This window comes from Conger conger, chromosome 5, assembly GCF_963514075.1.
Source record: "Conger conger chromosome 5, fConCon1.1, whole genome shotgun sequence".
Taxonomy (NCBI): Eukaryota; Metazoa; Chordata; class Actinopteri; order Anguilliformes; family Congridae; genus Conger; species Conger conger.
Genome location: NC_083764.1, coordinates 35,505,754 through 35,527,041, shown reverse-complemented (window position 1 = coordinate 35,527,041; position 21,288 = coordinate 35,505,754). Strand labels below are relative to the sequence as shown.

At 40.8% G+C, this 21,288-nt stretch overlaps 1 protein-coding gene across 4 annotated transcripts in view; it reads left to right on the top strand.

Moving 5' to 3' along the window:
- LOC133128794 (protein EFR3 homolog B) overlaps positions 1–18,767 on the top strand; it is a 61,335-nt gene extending 42,568 nt beyond the window's left edge. For all 4 annotated transcript variants that reach the window (XM_061242581.1, XM_061242584.1, XM_061242582.1 and 1 more), the window contains 16 exons: positions 446–524; positions 738–873; positions 2,005–2,166; positions 2,933–3,044; positions 5,009–5,060; positions 6,730–6,902; positions 7,795–7,837; positions 8,714–8,875; positions 9,310–9,441; positions 9,646–9,713; positions 10,915–11,042; positions 11,666–11,757; positions 12,178–12,226; positions 13,256–13,362; positions 13,826–13,875; positions 15,215–18,767. In XM_061242581.1, the coding sequence (XP_061098565.1) occupies positions 446–524; positions 738–873; positions 2,005–2,166; positions 2,933–3,044; positions 5,009–5,060; positions 6,730–6,902; positions 7,795–7,837; positions 8,714–8,875; positions 9,310–9,441; positions 9,646–9,713; positions 10,915–11,042; positions 11,666–11,757; positions 12,178–12,226; positions 13,256–13,362; positions 13,826–13,875; positions 15,215–15,320 (1,651 nt within the window). In that variant the 3' untranslated portion in view covers positions 15,321–18,767. The remainder of the gene's footprint in view (positions 1–445; positions 525–737; positions 874–2,004; positions 2,167–2,932; positions 3,045–5,008; positions 5,061–6,729; positions 6,903–7,794; positions 7,838–8,713; positions 8,876–9,309; positions 9,442–9,645; positions 9,714–10,914; positions 11,043–11,665; positions 11,758–12,177; positions 12,227–13,255; positions 13,363–13,825; positions 13,876–15,214) is intronic.
- Positions 18,768–21,288: the final 2,521 nt, after the last annotated feature.

Genomic DNA, 21,288 nt, shown 5'->3' with positions numbered 1-21,288 from the left:
TATGGCTGTATGTCAAACAGGGAAAGTCCATTGCTATAGCACCCCCCTTTAGCCATGTAAAATTACCCTTTTGGCATTACCCTCTACCCTCTATTGTGCAATGCTTCATAAAATGTGACCAGTCAGTTATAGGTGCTGCCATAGACTCCCATTGCATAAAAAAATAAAATAAAACCAAGAATAGCAACAATAACTAATAATGAGAAGAAAGATCCTGAGAAAGGACAGTAACATTCTTCACATGCAAACTAATTCATAAATGTTTGTCAACCAGTATCAGGCAGGCAAAAATGTACACTGTTGTTGGAGTTGTTGGCCCTTTTTTTTACTTCTCTTTTGCTAAGGTATGTCAGATAAGAGATTTAGATCTGTTTCATAATATTGATTGTCCCACTCACTCACTCGTCATACACCAGCAGTGACATGCTCCTATTTGTGCTTCCAGGCACCTCGACAACCACTCTCTGTGGGAGGGCAAATCCTTTGCCGTTCGCTGCTTCAAGATCATCATGTACTCCATCCAGGTGAGACACACACAAGTTTGTCTGCATGCCAGAATGCGATAAAGAATGTGTGTTAAGACAACAGCTCAGCATTGCGGGGGCTAGGGATTGGGCCAATTTGTTTACCAGTCCTCATAAGCAGCTGGTTATTTTGTTCCCTTCTCTGAAAGTGTTATGAAGGCATGTTTTCTCACCCTCTTTCCCTCCCTCGTGCTGTCTGCCTCACCCTCACAGTCCCAGCACTCTCACCTGGTCATCCAGCAGCTCTTGGGACACCTGGATGCAAACAGCAAGAACTCGGCCACAGTGCGAGCTGGGATAGTGGAGGTCCTGCTAGAGGCGGCCGCCATAGCATCCAGTGGCTCTGTGGGTGGGTTTAGGCTAATGATTCCAGAGATTTTTTTTTTTTTTACATTTTGTGGATTCTAATGCAGTTGTAGTGCATAACCACAAGATGGAGCTTTATGCCAAAGATTGAGGTCTTTCCTTTGTATGTTCATAATTTAATGGGCCATTTCACAATTTGTTTTTTTTTAATAAATATTCAAATTTACTAATATGCTGTACCTTTCTTAGTGTGTATAATCATTTGTTAGTGTTTATACAAATGCTGCCTAGAAACAGGAGGCAGTTGTAGCTGTGGTGGTCCTGAGCAATTTATATGCAGACATTATATACTGGCAGATTCAGAGACCACATATCTCACGTAAACAGTCCTATTGCTATTCTTGCATTTCATGCCACAATGGGCCATTTTGCATCAATCAATCTTAAAAGTTAATATAATTTGCTTTGTTGAAATGAATGAGACAGAAACTTGTCTTAGCAGCATTGTGTGAGGTGTATCCCACTGTAGAATTTTTTTTGCCTCACTGTGTCCAAATTCAGCTAATTTGTTGTGAAAGTGATTTTGACCAATTCGCTGGTAGACTCAGTTGAGGAAGGGGACTGTGTCCTCAGGTTCTCAGTGTCTCTGACTGTGTCCTCAGGTTCTCAGTGTCTCTGACTGTGTCCTCAGGTTCTCAGTATCTCTGACTGTGTCCTCAGGTTCTCAGTGTCTCTCACTGTGTCCTCAGGCTCTAGTGTCTCTGACTGTCTCCTTAGGTTCTCAGTGTGTCTCTAACTGTGTCCTCAGGCTCTCAGTGTGTCTGACTGTCTCCTCAGGTTCTCAGTGTCTCTGACTGTCTCTTCAGGCTCTCAGTGTCTCTGACTGTGTCTTCAGGCTCTCAGTGTCTCTGACTGTGTCTTCAGGCTCTCAGTGTCTCTGACTGTATCCTCAGGCTCTCAGTGTCTCTGACTGTCTCTTCAGGCTCTCAGTGTCTCTGACTGTGTCCTCAGGCTCTCAGTGTCTCTGACTGTCTCCTCAGGTTCTCAGTGTCTCTGACAGTGTCTCTGACTGTGTCCTCAGGTTCTCAGTGTCTCTCACTGTCTCCTCAGGCTCTCAGTGTGTGTCTCAGTGTGTCCTCAGTTTCTCAGTTTATCTCTCACCGTGTGTCCTCAGGCCCCACAGTGCTAGAGGTGTTCAACACACTGCTCAGGCAGCTGCGTCTCAGCGTGGACTATGAGCTGACTGGCTGCTACGACTCCTGTGGAAACATCGGCTCCAAGGTCATCAAGGAGCATGAGGAGAGGCAGCTGCAGGAGGCCGTCATCAAGACAATAGGTGAGAGAAAGAGAGAGAAGTGGGGGTGAAGGAGAGAGCGTGAAAGCTGGGGGTGAGAGAGAGAGAGAGAGATGAGACACGCAAGTCACGAGCAAGTCATGTTCAAGATGAGCTCCTGAAGATAGATTGCCTCAGCACCAGTTTCAAGTAATGTTCGCTAGCTAGCTAGCTCTGTGTCTTGCATATAATTTGTATAGATAGATATATCGATAGAGATAGATAGATACAACCCAGTGATACAATCCAGCGACAAGATGACTAAAAGTTGTTGTGTGGCGTTTTGCTCGGTTAATAAAAAGGCATTGCCAGATCTCCATTTTGAACTCTTACCTTGTCGGATGAAAAATCTGTCAAGAAGAGCCTCAGATCTATCTGCCTATCAATCCACTGCTATCTGTCGGTCTATCAAATGATCCGGTGAGAATGTGTTGTAGTGATTTAACATTATTGTTCATGTTTTACTTTTTATATGCTGTTATACATATGTAGGTTTCATGTTTGCTTTCAGAATGTATTTCCTGCTAATAAATGACAATGAAGGGAATTGAGAGAGGTGGGGGTGAGAGAGAGAAGGAGGGAATAGCGTAAGAGAGAGAGGGAGGGATGGAAAGCTAGTGAGAGTGTGTGTGTGTGTGTGTGTGTGTGTGAGAGAGACAGACAGAGCGGGCTAATCCATGTTTACGGGCTTGCATGTATTGCAGTCTCTGTGTACCGCCCTCCCTCCTCCTCTCCTCTCTCACTGTTCCCGCTGTCTCTGTGCTGCCAGGATCGTTTGCCAACACGCTGCCCACCTACCAACGCTCCGAGGTGATGCTCTTCATCATCGGCAAGATCCCGGTGCCCGGCATGCACCCCACACTGGCGTCGGCAAAGTCCGGGTGAGATGTGGCCTCCAGAACCCGCCAGGCACATTTAAATCCTAAACACAGAGCTGTGGCTTCCTCCAGCCAGGTCAACAAACAAGCACAAACATGTCCATTTGCTGTACAACCACAGTCATTCCCATTTACCACTTAGTGCCAATTTGAGGTATTTTCACCCAGCTCTCAAGGACCATGGAAATGTAATCAATGAGCATTTCATCTTAAGTGGTCTCTTTTCCTTTTGCCCAACTGCTCTTATGGAAACTGTCACAATACAAGGGCACTTTCCTCTTGATTGCATTCACTGTCCTTCATTCGCGCATTGGCGCAGGGCTGGACTTGACCTATGCTCAAAAAAATGGAGGGGCATGGTATCGACGTGGAATTGCCGTTTTTCTGTGTCCGTTCCCAAGCTACTGCGTTTGAACCTCCAGATTAAATCCCGTTTTGTCAAGGGAGGATTGAACGAGTTCATGCCTTTCTGTAGTTTCATCCGTGTGACAGACAAAAGGGTTCTCATACTGTAGAGAGATGGACTGTAGAAATGTACTAATTCAATTTCTGTCAGGGATGTTCATGTCATGGACAAAAACAGGGGCATTCATCATGTTTACTGTACACAGGAAGTGGTCACAAGTTTCCGTGCTACATTCTCTTAATGAAAGAGGAAGCAAACGTAGCCAGACCCATTTCTTTGGCAATAGAAAAAAAGTGAATCTAATATTTTCTGTTCTAGAAAATGCATGCAGTGCAGTACGTACCCACATGTGCCTTTACAGGACTCTTTAGGCTCCTCCCTAGCTACAGTAAATGCGCTGCTCTGTCTCTCTGTTTCGGTAATGCTGCACTTGATGCTTTCAGCTGTTTGTTGCAGCTGATGCAGAAAGAAATGACCAGTCCGTAAAATCAGGAATTCAGCTTTTATTGCATTAGAAAACATACCTTCAGGGTGTTTGGCAGTTCATTCTGTTCTACGTCCTCTGCTCTCTGTATACATTTTTCTGACCACAAAGCAGAGCCTTTCTTAAGGATTTTTTCTGCAGCCTTTGAAATTTCTTTGCTGGTTATCAGACTTATTTCATGCTGACTGTTCTTGTTTTCATAAAATTAAATGGTTCTTTGTGTTTACATTAGACAATAAACATTTCCTATATATCCAACAAAAAGTAGCTGCCATAAAGTAATTATTTTCTTGGGATGGATTAAGATATTGAAAAATAGCATAGCCATGGTACAGCATCACCCAGGATAGTGAATAAATACAAAAATGAATAAATATATAAATAGCTATAGCCTATAGTACAACAAACGTGTGAAATTAATGTTTAATTGCTTACGGAAAAATATGGGACCATGACCAGTTTCTTTTGTTGGCTTCTCTACTTGAATGCAGTAATTTTTAGATTGCCTTTGTTTTGACATTGCCATTGCCATCAGTTGCCATTTTGATTAAAATAGAGTTGGTTAATCACAAATCACAAAGCCATCTCATGGTTATACAGTAGGTCAGTTTGGCACGATAAATGTACAATTACCAACAACACACGGTCAAAGGAAAATCAAGTGACAAGATTGTGAAAATGAATATATTATATATTGTTACAACCAACGTCACTTGATTTGATGCAGTTTCATCGATAGTACCTTTTAGAACTGCAGTCAAGTAGCTTTTTTTATTTTATCTGTGCTCATTTCAAGTGCCCTAGATTTAATATAAATGCAAAGTATTTTGCTTGGTGTAGAAAACCAAAGAAACCAAAGTGTGTGCATCTTTTTATATCTGAAGCAAAATGAAATTAAATGAAAAGGCAAGGACAAGGTATCATTCGTGGAAATGAGTTGCTCAAGTTATGGACAAAGCACATTGCAGTTACGTTTGAAAGATTGAATTTGGGCCTACAATTTCTACATTGCCATTTCTATTATGTTTCTTTTGGTATGTGCTGTTCCTAACCGTTTTTGTATTAATTTGGTTTTAGGTTCGAGGGCAGTAGGATGATCCAGGTGATGTTGTTGAAGTCACTGTTGCAGGTGAGCATTAGAAAAATCGGCCTGTGAGGACATTAATTTTTATGAGCACGTAAAGGGGTCAGAAAGTAAAAGCCCTGCGATGCGTTTCCTTCACTCATGAAGGAATAGTTCTACCTGCTACCTGAGGAATTGTGCTTATTAGAAAATCCAGGTGTTTGGAACAAGATACAAGGTAGGACTTTTACTTTCTGAACCTTGATTGTCTACCTCTGGCTATAAAGTACTTCTGTTATCCACAATGCAGATAAGATGCATCTATTTAGTATAACAAAACATTTCTGCCACTGATCTCCGTGTACAGTGCCCTCCATACAAAGACCCATAATTTATTTATTTTCCTCTATACACAATTTGAGATTTGTATAAAATAAAATAAAAAGTGGTTAAAGTGAACATTGTCAGATATTAACAAAGGAGCCATAATGTTTGGGACACAGCAATGTTATGTAAATGAAAGTTGTCACGCTTAGTATTTTGTTGCATATCCTTTCTATGCAATGACTGCTCAATGGACATCACCAGTTGCTGGGTGTCTTCTCTGGTGATGCTCTACCAGGCCTGTATTCCAGCCGTCTTTAGCTCATGCTTGTTTCAGGGCTAGTTCCCCTAAGTTGTAGTGTAGCCTCTGTATTTCTGTTCATGTAGTCTTCTGTGGACAGTGGTCATTGACAAATCCACACCTGACTCCTGAAGTGTTTCTGATCTGTTGGGACAGATGTTCAGGGATTTTTTCTTATCAGCTGTGGAGGTCTTCCTTGGCCTGCCAGTCCCTTTGCGATTAGTAAGCTCACCTGTGTTATTTTTTAAACCGGTGATTTTGGTAAGCCGGTTTGGCTGATGTCTCTAGCTGTTTTATTCTTTTTTCTCAGTCTCATAATGGCTTCTTTGACTCTCATTGGTACAACTTTTGTCCTCATGTTGATAAACAGCAATAATAGTTTATAATGCAATAATGCTCTCTCGTACCTGCATTAAGGAGGCAATTAAACACCTGAGAACACCTGTGAAGCCATGTGTCCCAAACATTATGGTGCCCTCAAATGGGTGGACTATGTATAAACACTGCTGTAATTTGTACATTGTAAAACCAAAATGTATAAAAATACCCTTTAATAAAATCTGAAAATGTTCACTTTAACCACTTGTTAATTCCATGTTTCCAAATCTAAAATTATGGCAAATCAGAGGCAAACCATGACAATGGAGGGCACTGTATATCACAGTAACGTCTAAGAATGAATTACATTTTGGCTTTGTTACCTGCTGAAAACATGAAGGGAGTAGATTTTTCTAATCCTTTCTCAATCTAAATATCAGCCTAAATAAATTCAGGTTGCTTTATTAGTGTCAGGATCATTTTTATTTAAGTTCAGTTAAATAACATTGTTTTTGTTAGAATCATGATTATGTCACCACAGTTGAATTCAGATTGCATTCATAGTGTGACAGGCCATATGTTTATCCAAACAGTTTAAAATCAGATTGTTTGTTTTTAGTGTCAGGATCATGTATATCAGCATAATTAAATTCAGATTGCGTTATTAGTGTGACAATATCATCATCAATCATGTTTATACAAGCACAGTTAAATTGAGATTGCTCCATTAGTGTCCGGATCGTGCTTATACTGCCGAAGCGTTTGCTCAGCATCCCGTCTGTGTTTGGATAGGTGACAACAGGATTCCAGACCACCAACATGCTGACGGCCTTGCCCAGCTCGTTCCTGGACCCTCTGCTGTCCCTCACGCTAATGGAGGATGCAGAGATCCGTCTCCTGGTTCTGGAGATCCTGGTCAGTCTGATCGATCGCCATGACAACCAGCCCAAGTTCTCCTCAATCAGGTATGGGCGACGGCACCTGGCCTATGGTGTTTCCTCCCATTTTTTTCTTCCAGTTTCGGTTCAATAGTTAGGCTACGCACTTACGCCACTTACATCGGCAGGGGGCGCTGTGTCTAGGCCACACCACGGGCCCCATAGTGTGGCACAGGAGAGCTAGCACCTGCCAGTAACTTGCAGAATTCTAGACAGTAGCTTGGGTCCACTGATGCTGCTCACGAAAGGAACCCTGGGGAACCTATGTCACAGGGTCTGTTTTTTGGTTTTGATGTATTGCCGTCTGCCTTGTTGACTTCAGTCAACTTCTTGAATTGATTCCATGATTACAGTACATAAGTGCTGAGTAAGGACCACGGATGTGCAGCAGTGTCATCGGTCACACTCTAATATCTGACAGTCATTTTATGACCGTTTTTGGTGCTGCCAGTGATGTGTGGGATAATCTGATGTTTGTGAACACATGGGCACAGTTGTATAATTGTGATTTGTGACAATCTCTGTGACAAGCTCAGTAGCACCTACAGCATCATGCTGTGGACTATACTGAAAAGGTCAGAATGTTGAAAGTGATGCCAAAATGCTGTTTAAATAATTTAGATCCTTATTGGAATTATGACTTTACTCGCGTCTTATGACATTAATGGCATTTGGCAGACGCTGTTATCCAGAGCAATTGGTTAGACTAAGCAGGAGACAAGCCTCCCCTGGAGCAATGCAGGGTTAAGGGCCTTGCTCAAGGGCCCTACGGCTCTTATTGTGGCTAGACAGGGGATCGAACCACTGACCTTGCGTGTCCCAGTCACGTACCTTAACCACTACGCTACAGGCCACCCTTTATTCTTGCCTCCTGTGGCGACATAACACCCAGTTAATCCTGCCTCCTTCTCCTTCACAGCATCATCTCCGACATCTCAGAGGATAATCTCTTCATGAAGAAGGTGAGGTCTCTCGCCTCGACCAAGGGTGGTCAGGGTAACCCTGTTCTGACTAGCTTAAATCACTGTCGCAGAAATGCAAAAGAAAATCAAAAAATCAAAACCAAAATGGCAGTGCAAAGGTTAATTTATAATATCAGTGCTGTTCTTTCAGCCTGTTTTTCCTTTTAATGTTTTTCCTTGGTGTATTGTGAGGTGAGTCAGTTGCCTAAACAAATCAACTCAGTTGAAATTGTTTGTTGAAATTGTACTTACCTCTAGGGTCTTTCAGCGAACTTATCCCTGGTTATGGGTATGCACTTTGTTGTACGTCGCTCTGGATAAGAGCGTCTGCCAAATGCCAATAATGTAATGTAATGTGATGTAACTCAGCCCATGAAATTATACTGTTATCATTATCATATTTAGTTCCTTAATTGAATTGCTTTTTATCAATTCACATTTTGTTGTGAGCCAATAACGTGACACTGCAACACCTGTGGTGACTTTTCCGCACAGTTGTGGCAACCTCAGTTGTATTTCGTCATTGCCTCTTTAAAAAAAAACACAAAATGACAGCGCAAAGATGTTTTATTAATATTAATACTATTTATACTATTAATAGTATTATACAACCTGTTTTTCCTCATATGTTTACAATGGTGTATTCTGAGTCAGTTGCCTTTACAAACAAACTCAAACTTTAAAACGGTGTTTCTGCTTGGCCCCATTCACTTTGGAATATTTTCTCAATATCTCAAAACCACTCAGAACGCCGATAGAACCTCATAACTCCAAGGTCATGATTTGTTGGGAACTAATACCATGACAGGCCTGTGGTGACTTTTGCAACAGTTGGCAACCTCAGTTGTATTCCATAATTCCCTCTTTTCATCCCAGCATTCCCAGCAGCTGTACCGGCACATCTACATGGCCTGTAAGGAGGAGAACAGCGGTCAGCGACACTTTGAGACGCTCTACGCCCTCCTGGCCCTCATCAGCATGGAGCTGGCTAACGAGGAAGTGGTCGTGGACCTCATACGCTTGGCGCTAGCCATGCAGGTGCTTACTGGTGTTACATCATGCTATGCATCGGTCTGCACTACCCAGAAACCTGTTGCAATCGGTTCTTGGTTACAGACGGTCAAAGCATGAGTAAACTACCATGGATAGAAACTTTCTGTTGATGTCATTGATATATTCAGTATTGAATTATGTGTATTAATGAGATTTTTCGCTCCAACTATACTGGAGATTGTGCTCTCTGTTTAACTGTGAGGAGTTCCATTTTTTAATGTAAGAATCCTATTTTTTCACAGTTTGATTATTGTTCCTTGCAGTGGCTGCTTATTCATTATCTCATTATACTTTCTCTGATGTGCACTCTCACACCTTTGTCAACAGTGATATTTTACATGGGATCTGATTAACACTTGATTTGATCAATAGTAAAAGGTTTCACTGCATTTCTTACGAGTTTGTCTTTTCTCTCCAAGGACCTGGCTTTGTCCAATGAGGATATGCTTCCAGTGTACAACCGCTGTGCTGTCCATGCCCTTTCTGCTGCCTACTTGAACCTTATCTGCCAGCTGACCACCGTGCCAAGCTTCTGTCAGCATGTTCACGAGGTTGGCTGCAGTCACTTACGTGTGTTTGTGTTTGTGTCTCTGTACACACTCCTGGGATCGCATGAGTGTCTGTGCGCATGTGTGCACGTGCGCGTGTGTGTTTGTTCTTTCGCATATGTGTGTGTGAAGGTATGTGTGAATAGATTTTTTATGCATATGTGTGTGTGAAAGTGTGTGAATTAAGTTGTACATCTTTCCCCTCAGGTGATTGAGACGCGACAGAAAGAAGTCCCTTTCTTGCTTCCGGAGAGTGTGTTCATCGAAAACCCAAGGTGGGCAGAACCCAGTTAACCTCTGTGACATAAATTCAGCCATGCATAGCGATGCTACATGAAGGACCTAACCTGGCTGGTATGTGTAACTGGTCTAGATTCATTCACCATTATGTTGTCCTGGCCAACAACCTTCCGTCACAGTTTCAGTGGCACTTACTGTATTCTCAGTCAGTAATTGGCTGGGGTCCGAATGCCTCGTTTCCCTAAATTGCCCTAAATTGGATGCCGATCATTTCAACAGCACATTAGCCTGCAGACGGTATGACCCTACTGGACTGGAAATAGAGATCTGCATTTTTATTTTCTTCCTTCCCATTTAAAATGAGAGATGATTCAGTTAGTTTGTGGTCTGTCTCTGAGGTTTTCTGTGACATCTGTCCAGAAATAACTTCTCTTTCCTTGCCTGTGGTCACGTTCGCAGGCATTCTGTGACGCTCTCAGATGCATAAAAAACATTTCGCTGCTCTGACGTGCAAAAAACAACAACCCTAAAAATGGAAATGGCTTGCCTGCAGACAGAGAGAATAGTCCTCCATCTCTGTCAGTCTGGGCTTGCTCCTTGTCTTTCATCTCCTCTCAGCCCTCTGGAGAGAAGCATATTTTCAGCTTCTTCTCCGCAGGAGTATTGAAAGATGCAGCACTGAGAGCAGGTGCTGATACTTACGACTGGTCCATTAGTGGGCCTTCGCTCATCAGTTATTTAGGGGTTTTTCATCCTGGCTTTTAGGGACCAATTTCTAGAACTTTCTCATCCCAGAACTTTCAAACTTATAATATGCCAACTACAAATAACAATCTTGTCCTCACAGCAGCATGTCCTCACAAATAAAATGCAATATTACAGTTTAATGACTTTGTTTTAGTTCAGAGTACTGAGTCTTTCTTTACACCCAATATATAGTCTTAAAATAACCCAAACCCCTGTTCCGACAGAGTGCTGCATTACCCAAACCTCTGTACCTACAGATTGCTACATTACCCAAACCCCTGTACCTACAGACTGCTGCATTACACAAACCTCTGTACCGATAGACTGCTACATTACCCAAACCCCTGTACCTACAGACTGCTGCATGCCTGTCCCCTGTATCTCCATACTCCTTTCCTGTGCAGCACAGCCCTGGCTCTGTGGGCCTATGAAAACGATTTAACCGAGACAGGGCAGCTGGGTCTCATCTACACTCTCCCTCTATCCCAGTGTCCCTAAGAGCGTGGATAAGCTGGAGGGCGATGTGCTTTTCCTTCAGTCCAAGATAACAGAGGTGCTGGGGGGCAGTGGCTACAACACGGACCGCTTGGCCACCCCTTACGTCCCACAGTTCACAGGTATGGCCCCCTGCAGGTGCAGCTCGCTGGTACAGGTCCGTACTGATACAGCGCACAACTGCCATTCTGTACAGGTAGAGCTGACAGACGTGCTTTTGTAAACTTTAGCTAATGTTAGCTATCGTTCGGATATCAAACGTTTTTTTGTTCGACGCGAACATTAGCTAACAGTTTGAAAAGTGAACAAAAGTTGACAATTATTTGTAAGAATATACTTCAACCAATGTAATATTTGTTCTTACCTTTAAAAATAATGTAATGAATAATAAAGTAATGAATCAGCTAGCTGGCTTTGACTCAAGTCGCATCCATTTGTATTAAAAAGGTGTTTTGTGGCGAACTAAATGGAATGTTCATTTGAAATTGTTCAGCAGTCACTGTTTGCTGCGAACATAGTTTGCTGCAAACTTTTGCTGTTGCACCTCAGGTTTAGCCCTGTACAGTTGCAGCTGACAGGTAGTCTCATACAAGTACACCTTATAGTTACAGCATAGAAGTACAATCCTGTACACGTACAGTTTCTGCTACGGCTCTGTACAAGAACAGTAGACTGATGTCTCCACTCAGTCATTATACACCTCCTCTACATGCTCAGGCATTCCTGTTGTATCATCCTTCCCCAGATGAAGACCGGCTCTCAAAGCGGAAGAGCATTGGGGAGACTATCTCCCTGCAAGTGGAAGTAGAGTCTCGGAACAGTCCTGAAAAGGAGGAGGTAAGAGAAGGACAGCCACACTCCCACAGACAGATAACCACAGCCCTATAGATATGCGCACAGACCACCACAACCCCATATAAAGCGATTTGTTCTCCTTCACAAGTAGCCTGCTCCTCCTTAGACGCCATTATTTATTCCTGCTGTCTCACGTCTGATATCTGAGGGCAGCCTGTAGCCTAGTGGCTAATGTATATGACTGGGACCAGGAAGCTGGCTCAAGCCCCAGTGTAGCCACGATAAGATCCATACAGCTGTTGGGCCCTTGAGCAAGTCCCCTGCTTAGTCTAAAAAACTAAGTTTCTTTGGCTAAAATCATGTTACTATTTTTATTATTATTATTATTATTATTATTATTATATACTGTGAATAATCATTGCATCTGGCTCTGCTCTGATGCTATGTTCCCTGTGTCTTCAGAGAACTCCAGCTGAGGAAATCACTTTTGAAACTCTGAAGAATGCGATTGGTAAGTAGCATCCAAGCAACCATATACATTTGGCATTGAAGCCCTCTTTACCATGGTATGAACAGCACATCACTTAATTGAATGATGAGATCTGGCCACTGGGTGGTTCATCCACTGTGTTGATGTGCCTCACCTAATGGCCAGCACCCCCTACAGGGTAGTGCATAGTTGCCCATTGTTTTGTATTGTCCTATTGAAACATCAAAAATACATTGCAGTCCGTAAGTATTTGGATAGTGGTACAATTTCTGTTGTTCTGCCTTTGTGTTTCATTTGACGCTTTGCCTCTGCGGCAAGAATGCCGCCAGCTGGGAAAAATACTTCAGCGGTTCCGACAGCAGTGGCAGCCTATTAGCCTAAAGCAGTGGTTCTTAACCTGGGTTCGATCGAACCCCAGGGGGTTCAATAAAAGCATAGGTATATATTTTATTTTCCAATAAAATATATACCTGTTTTGAAGAAATCATATTTTATTTTTCCAATTGCGAATGGTTCGGTGAATGCACTGATGAAGCTTGCAGAGTTCAGTACCTCCAATAAGGTTAAGAACCACTGGCCTAGAGAGTATTTTACTTAAATATTTTCTGTTCCAATACTTTTGCTCACCTAAACATTGGGTGGTCTGATACCAAAGGTGCTATATTCTATGTAGTTTAACACATCTAGGTGTAAATACCAGTAAATACCATGTCCATGGTTTCTGACATTTCACTTCAGGAAAGCCTTAAGAGCCACTTAAGGGTTGTTGTGCAACTCTCTTAAATTTAAGGGACACTTAAGGGAAACCTTACGGGTAAATTACACTTAAGGTGTTTTATGCAACCGGGCACTGCACTTTAACCTCATATTACTTTCTAACCTAATGTGCTGGAATACAGATTGTACAAATTGTACCTTTGTCCAAATACTTTATAACTTCATACTTTATACTTTGCATAAGGACAGCTGCAAAGAGCCATAATTGATATTTAAGTGACGAGTGAGTAATTATACATTCTCTGGCTGAATTAACGCCTGTATCTTCTCTAGTGGACAGCATTGGTATGGAAGAGCAGGAGAGAGAACGCAGGAGGCAGGTGGTGGAGAAGTTTCAGAAGGCCCCCTTTGAAGAAATAGCTGCCCACTGTGGTGCCAGGGTGAGTTTCCAATGTTCCGGATGCAAGTGCAAAAGCCGCTCAGTGTTAAAAAGATCAATTTATAATTGATAGTTTTTCATGTTGCATTATGACAAATGTGGCATGTCCAGATATTGGCATTATGTTGCAAACATACTGTCTCAGTGAACACTTTCAGAGGTAGATTGATTAGCAGCAGTACCATGTAGATTTGTACTATGTGATACAATATTTTGACTTACAAAATGTGTGGAGCCATTACAATAAGACACATTCTGAATATACCCTGAAGCATCACACAACCTCTACCGTATGGATACAGACCAGTAATGCAAAACCTTATTAGTTTTAGGGATATAAATTATAGGCTGGCTTCTGCACTACCTTAAGACACAGATCATGCAGAGTCCTAATTATAATTTTCATGGTTTGTGTGATTCTTGTTTTTTAGGCTACTTCCTTGCAGAGCATTCTTGTTTTTTAGGCTACTTCCTTGCAGAGCAAACTCAACCAGATCTTTGAGATAACAATCAGGTACGTTATGCTGACACACCTGTTTGTAAGATCATGGAAATACAGTACATTTATGATGTATGGTAATAGGCTATAAAACTAGAAGTGTTGCTTATTTTAAAAACTTGCACACTGATTTTAATAAGTAATTTAATTTGTGATTATCCATTAGGAAATTCTCTTTGTTTCATGCAGTAGTCAGATGAGAACTGTATTTGTTGTAGTAGGCTATCCGTTGCATCTTTTGCGGAACTGGCTACACTACACACAGTGAAATTTAGAAATTTGCATTATCTCATTGCGGATTGATAAACTGTAGTGAATTGAAGAACCGAAAATTGCGGGGAATCCCCCCCCAAGTAGCGTAATTTGCATATCATGTGAAAATAAGTCTCCAGAATCTTAATTGTGCTAATCTGTGCTAGAGGGGGAAAATATGGCAGAAAAATATGATTAGAGGTGTTCCAGTCACCAATGGGAATACATTTATGTTTTGGGAAGCAGGAAGGGTGATCTCTGGTATCTTTTTTTGGGGGTATTGCTTTTTATTTCAAAGTTTCTTATATCCGTAATTAATGAAGTTTAATTTTCCTCATTTATTTATGTATTTAATATTTTCTATGCACATTGTACAAAGAGTGAATGTTATTACACATAATTTTATGGAAGACTATCAGTATATTAGTTATTAACCCTTTGAAGTCTTTAATCTTGGTGGAATAACTCTTATTTCTGAAATTCTGTGGTTTTTTTGTTAAGCAGGGGACATTTGCCACTCTCAAATATGTAGAATCTATGGACAGTAAAAGTGTTTGAAAATTATGCCTCCATTTAGATAAATTTTGGCTGTTTCATTGAGGATGTTTATCATGCTGCAGTTCGACATAATTGAGAACAAAATGAAAATGAAACTAATGTGATGTTACATGCTATTTTTAACGTTTGTGCTGTAAAATACAAACGTTAATATCTATATTATCTACTATTGTATTTACCTTTACCATAATTATTGGAATATAACCATTTAGGAGGCAGTACAGTACCTACTTTTGGAGACAGTTTTTCACCTGCTTCAGAAGCTTAATCATTCAGTTCATGGCAAAAAATAATAATGAGTAGTTATTATATTCATATATTAAAATACCTATTTATTTTAGTTAACTATAATCATTTATTTTATTTTCTAATTATTAGTGTACATAGTTTTTTATTGCTTGATTAATTGGATGCAGTGTCATACAAAAAAGCAAAAGTTTTTATTTGTTTGTTTGCTGGAATGTAGAGTGAAAAAAAAAAAAGTGTCACTGTCCAAATACTTATGGGCTGTACTGTAATTATGTTTTTGCTCATCCATGCCTAGGCCTCCACCCAGCCCCTCGGGCACCATCACCGCAGGCTACGGGCAAATGCAGAGCCGCTCGGTGCCCGTCTACGAAATGAAGTTCCCCGACCTCTGCGTGTACTAGTGCGCAGGGTTAGCGGAGGGCCCAGCCATTCTGGAGCGCAGGAGGCAGAGACAATGGCAGAAAGCTGTGGAACAGCGCCCCCCTCCACCCCCCTTTCGCTCCTTCGCTCCTTCAGACAGGGTTGAACTGACGATGGGTCTCCATCCGCACTGTGAAAAAAACGAGCGGCTCGCCCCTTCCGACCCCTCCCGCCCCCCGAAGGTGAAGACCCGTCGCTGACCCTCCCCCTCTGCTCCCACTGCTGTCGTCGCCAAAAATCTGCACGGGCACAGAGCCCTGCGTTTCACTGTGTCTGTCCTAGAAGGAGAAGAAGAGGGGGAGGGGGAGAGAGGGGAGAATCTCAAACTTGTGGGAAGTAACGGCATGCCTTCGAGACAAATGCATCCTGTTTTCAAGGGGAAAAGGCTGCTGGGATTCTGGCAGGACCTCCCGCTCATCTCCACCGTGTTGTCTGTCCGCACTGTCATGTTCAGTGTGTAACTCGCTACATCATTCAGGCCATAGTAAACAGGAAAGGCTGGAAGGAGAGCTGTCGGTTGTTGACCTGCTAATACAACCCAGGGGGTGCACTGCATTCACAGCCTTGAAGGGGTTTCTTGTGAGCATTTCATGTTCTATACAAGTGCTTATTGTTGTCATGGTATCCAGTAATGCTGTTTTGAGGTGAAATAACAACTAAAATAGCCATACACAAGTATAAAGACGTTGAGTATACGTATACTCTACTTATACTGCATTTAGATATTGTATGTTAAAATGATTAATTTAACTTGTGTGTTGATCCCTGTTCTCTGTAGAAATCTGACACAAGGCATCACAACTCCCTCTAAAAGAGGGAAAGAGGAAAAAAAAAAAACTCATTACCCCGATGAGCATAAATGTATTATAGAAAAATATATTGTAAATTTTAATTATTCAGTATTGTATTTTCTCTTACTGTTTTAGATATTTACGTGAAAGGAATATCAGTGTAACACAGGCTATGTTAGACTTGTCTATTTTAGATTTAGTGAAGAAGCGGCTCTGCTATTCAAAAGTATGCAAACTCCAAATCCTTTCGCGTAGTTTTAAAAAGCTAGTATCTGTGGTGGAGAGCCAGTGCTTTAAAGCCCGTTAATGTTTTGTGTTTTATTAGGAAAAATAACACTTAGAATCTTATTTTGCTGTTCGACATCAGGTAGTGCATTGGTGCTAGTTCAAAAATATTTTTTCATAACATCTATGTTTGCTTTGCGTAGGTGTGCTGGACATTTAATTCACAGGTGGGGTTTATTTTCACCAAAAATGGGAGTGCCTTATGTGGGACTCATAATTTGTTATTTACACATGATTTAAGAACACAGTATGGTCTCATTAAGAAGCCAGAAGGGTTTTCTTTAGATTAAATATTAATAATTAATGCATGTCTGTTGAAAATATGGTGTAGCCATGTTTCTAAATTTATATAAGACCATATTAAATGACAAAGATGGTCAGCTATCTTTAGATCAACCTACAGTAGTCATTGTTTCCTGTTTTAGTATGAGGTATTTAAAAGTACTTGTGAAGTCATACCTGGATGTAGGTATATATATCTATCATTTATATATATTAGGCACATATATATTCTGGATTGCACTGATTAACAACAGGAGAATCTGCTTGTTAAATGTAAAACCCTACCCAGGAAAAGTGAGGATACCTATCCTGAAGTTGAAGTGTCCAGTAGAAGGGATTTTGAAATAAAATGCAACTTTCTGAGTCCATCGCACATAAGATATAGGCGGCTGACGTACCGTAGGCCTATAGCCAGTCAGCAGTTACATTTCTGCTGGAATTGTCACCGTTAAAGATTGTAATGTTAAATATTATGTCCCGCGATAATGACATCACAAGTCATGCCTTTCTCTACAGTGCTTTACCCGTGAAATCTGCAGTCCAATTGATAAGAAGTGAAAGCCTCTTTAGCCAACTTTGGTGCAGATGGCTCCAGAAATATATCCACTCCTACTACTAGCTCTGGTTATGTTCCCAGTTTACTAAAATAGCTTTTCATTTCTAATGGAAGCATAACTCTTATACTTGTTAAATACTAAGGCAATAAACCCATTTGTAGGTTGTCTTGTCATCTGTCTCTTGACCGCCTGTCTTCCCGTTAAAGCCTTTGGTCATCGTGCTGTGCATTTACACCAAATGTGAGGTTCTAAATTCGTTACATCGTTTGAAGTGATGAACAGAAATCAAAACCCTGCTCATTTATTGCAGTGGTTGCTGTTTATTGGTAGCATACCAAAAAGGCTTCTGGAGACTAAAGTGACCAACTGTGGTTCTTAAGTGTGTAGCGTAGACCTGTATGGTTGTACACGCATGTGCTTTCAAGCGTACTGTCTGTATCCATTACATTTGTTGGATGTCCTGTTGCATGGAGGTTTGTGACGACTTGGCCAGTGTTTGCAGTTGTGTTTTGTGATGGTCACATGGGCAGCCCTCTCCCCTAGAGACCAAACCAAACCCAGCTTACATAACCTTGTCCAATGCCCTCTCACGTTTTGGGTGAATTTAAGATAAAAAAAATTCTTGGGGCAGAGCCTCCATTGAAGTTCTGAATAACGCCTAAGTTTTTACCTTACTTATAAGTGTACATTCAAACTCTTGAATAAATTGTGTTAGTTCTTCTGAGTTCTAGAAATTAAGTTAAATGGTTTGCCTAGTGGAATGCAGCTATCTTCTGGGCACAACTGCATCAAATTGTAGTCTATGTACCAGCATCTCAAAAAGAGTTTGTTTTTTAAATGTGAAAAATCAGGGCAAAAAAACTTCCAGAGATGCATGGATTTCCCTGTCTTGAGAGCTCACTAGAATCAGATTTTCATTGGAATTTCACAATTCACACACACAATTGATAACTTTATTTCATTTTTTTCTTTATTGTTAGTTCCAAATTCTTTGGAACTATTTCATCTCTGAAAAGTGTGTTCCTTTAGTAATCAAAGGATAAATAGTCTTTCAGTGTCAATATGTGTATACTCTAAAAAGAGCAGAACGAGTTTGAGATTTGAATGTTTGACTGAAAACTGAGAAATTGAATTTCTGCCTGTAATTCAAGATTTAACTGACTGTTTGAATGAATTTGTATTCATTAATTTAAATGTATCTGTGGAATAGCATAAAAGTGATATATTGAGCCGTAGAACAACAGGGACGCATAATTAAAAACGCATCAAACCATACATTCAAGGTAATAAAACTCACTCTCAGATGTGCTGTATTTTTCTGTTCAGTTTTGTTTATCATTGTATACACGCTGTCTGTTTTCTTTGTTTAAAAGCATGTGATTAACCTTTTTCTGTCTTTCATTGTAAACAATTTATCATAACATTAATTTCATAATCTGCATAATCATCTGTTATGCACAATCCTTTGTGCCCTTGTTGTTGGAATTAACAATTAAATACACCATTTTGCGTCCCGAAGTGTGCTTTGTCATTGTGTACCTTTAAGACATGAATGAAGTTCTAATGTTACCAATATACAGAATACCAATTTAAGGTATTGTCTCCCTTATACTGTAGTGTCTGTGCATTTTTCTGTCTGGATATTGCCTAGTCTGTACCTTTATCTCATGGCTTAACATGGCTCAAGTGTTGATAAGACACATATGTGCATGACTCCTACATTCTAAATTGTAAATCGAACAGCAGCCGTCAGACAAAGCTCTCCCCGGTTACCTTAACTCCTTCAAACTGCCAGGAAAATATGACCTTCAGACTGGATTTCGCCCTTGCCATTTTCATCCATGAGGATGCATGTAACTCTGGCCCTGTTCTAATACACTGCAATAAGCTGCACCAAAAGCAGGATGTGCTGTGAGCACAAGAGATAATCCAATTAAAAGATGAGAAGGAAACTAAAAGTTATTTGGCCACAAGGCATTGTGAGATACAGAGCAGGTATCTCTTTGGTGGCAGGTCTTTACTGAGAAGTACGCAGTGGAGATCAGCGGCGACTGCAGTTACTTAATTACTCATGTCCAGTAGCAGCACTTTACATGGCTCCTGGCAGGTAAAATTGTATGAAAAAACAATGGTGAGACTTCCCATTGAAAACTGCTAGGAATTATGTGTGTCTGACTAAAGTGCACTGGTGTATGGGAGGTGGACATTTTAATGACATTTATTGTGCAAGACTTAATCATGAGGCAAGGCCCCATTACCCAATTACTCAACAGGCTAGATCAGTCGGAGTGATACAACTACCAACAATCTTCCCTAAGGCCTGGGATCTGGTAAACTGTAAAATATTATCAATATTATTTTAAATATTATCTTTGCACTGTAGAAAGTAGTTGAAAGAAAACAAAATATTTCAGGTAGTACTATGTAAAAAAAAAAAAGCCACAGATTTTACCTTAAGGGTTTCATAGTTTGTATGCCCTCTGTTACAGTTGTGCAGTGTATACTGTTTGCATTGATCATTGTAATGGTTGTGGAATGGAATTGTGTCCTAAGAAGAGATAACAAAAAGGAGCATCTTTGTTCAGTGAATGGTCTGTTTTATAGGCTGTGTCTTTCCATATATCAATGAGCCATTAGTATCTTGCAGTTTTGTCATGGCTGTATTGTGCTGCACATTTTCTGGTTCTCTCCTGAATGTTGTCATCCTTTTTCTGGGTGCTATGCTATGACACTGCAGCTGAGGAAAGCCCAGTGGGGCACCTTAATATTTAATTTACCCCATTAAGTTTAAGCTGCCGAATGTTTCGCTTGTTGTAATTCCCCTAGTGTAAACATTGTTTTAATATTAAATTATGCTTTTTACAGAAGTTTTATGTCCAAATGTGTGATTCTATGGAGATTAAGGATTTATACTATCTAGAAGAGGTAACTAAGTCTCAGTATACATTCATAATTATTTTCATTTCCGGTGGATAATTAAGTGGTTGTTTTTAGATTCTGTACGATACAGCTTTCCACAACCAGAAATCCACAACCTTGTGGTGAAAAGATGGCTGAGACACGGAGAAGCCAGTGAGTCACAGGACTCTTACTTCACAATCATGAGCTCAAAAGGCTTAGAAAGGCTCGGTATTGTTTCAACAGCTAATCATGCCAATGTTTGTTGGTGATGCATGGGATTTATAAATTGCATGAACTATTAGCCTAATTAGCTTCTTAAGGGCAAGCTGAATCCTGTGCTCTGTGAACGGAAACTTGCGTCAGCTGGTTTTGAAGATGTGTGAGAAGCAGGTTAAAATTGGTGAAGTGAGACCTGTAATTTTGCACTGCGTACATCTGCCTCTTATAGACTGGACTTGGACCGTAAACAAAGACTCCTGTTCTTCTCCAGGGGGTATACTACAAAGGAAGCTTAACATACCCAGGGTTTCTTTGTGTTAGCAGGTTTCACAAAATCCAATAATCGCAATTGGGCTTAACCAGTAATGAGAAGGTTGTTATGAACTTGCTAAGTGAAGATGGTTTTTGTTAACCAAGATCTGTGTGTGTTCTATAAAAGTGTCTGCAAAAGTAAACATATAGCAGTGCAGAATAGACCGTACTCAACTGGCATATTTCTGATATGGATGGATACAAAGAACACAAAACATTCATCATGACAAATTGCAATATTGAATCTACCAACAAAGCCAGGGTTGAGGGTTGGCAAAATTGCTAATAGAGTGAATTTGTTTGTTAAAATCTTATTTACCTTACCACTCTTAAAGAAAGAATAGGCAAGGTCCACTAGCTCATCAAGGTCTTGGGGCATGTCACACATTGTCAATTCGTCCTGGATACCTTCGGACAGATGTCGTGCCGCCTTGTTCTACCCAACAGATGCTGGCAAAGTCTGGAACTTGATTGTGAAGTCTGAGTTTTCTGGCCGCCGAGTCAAAACTTCAGCAGACCAGTTTTTGACTGAACCAGTCAACTTTCTTCATGGGGACGACATGGCTCAGACAGTAAGAGCAGTCGTCTGGCAGTCGGAGGGT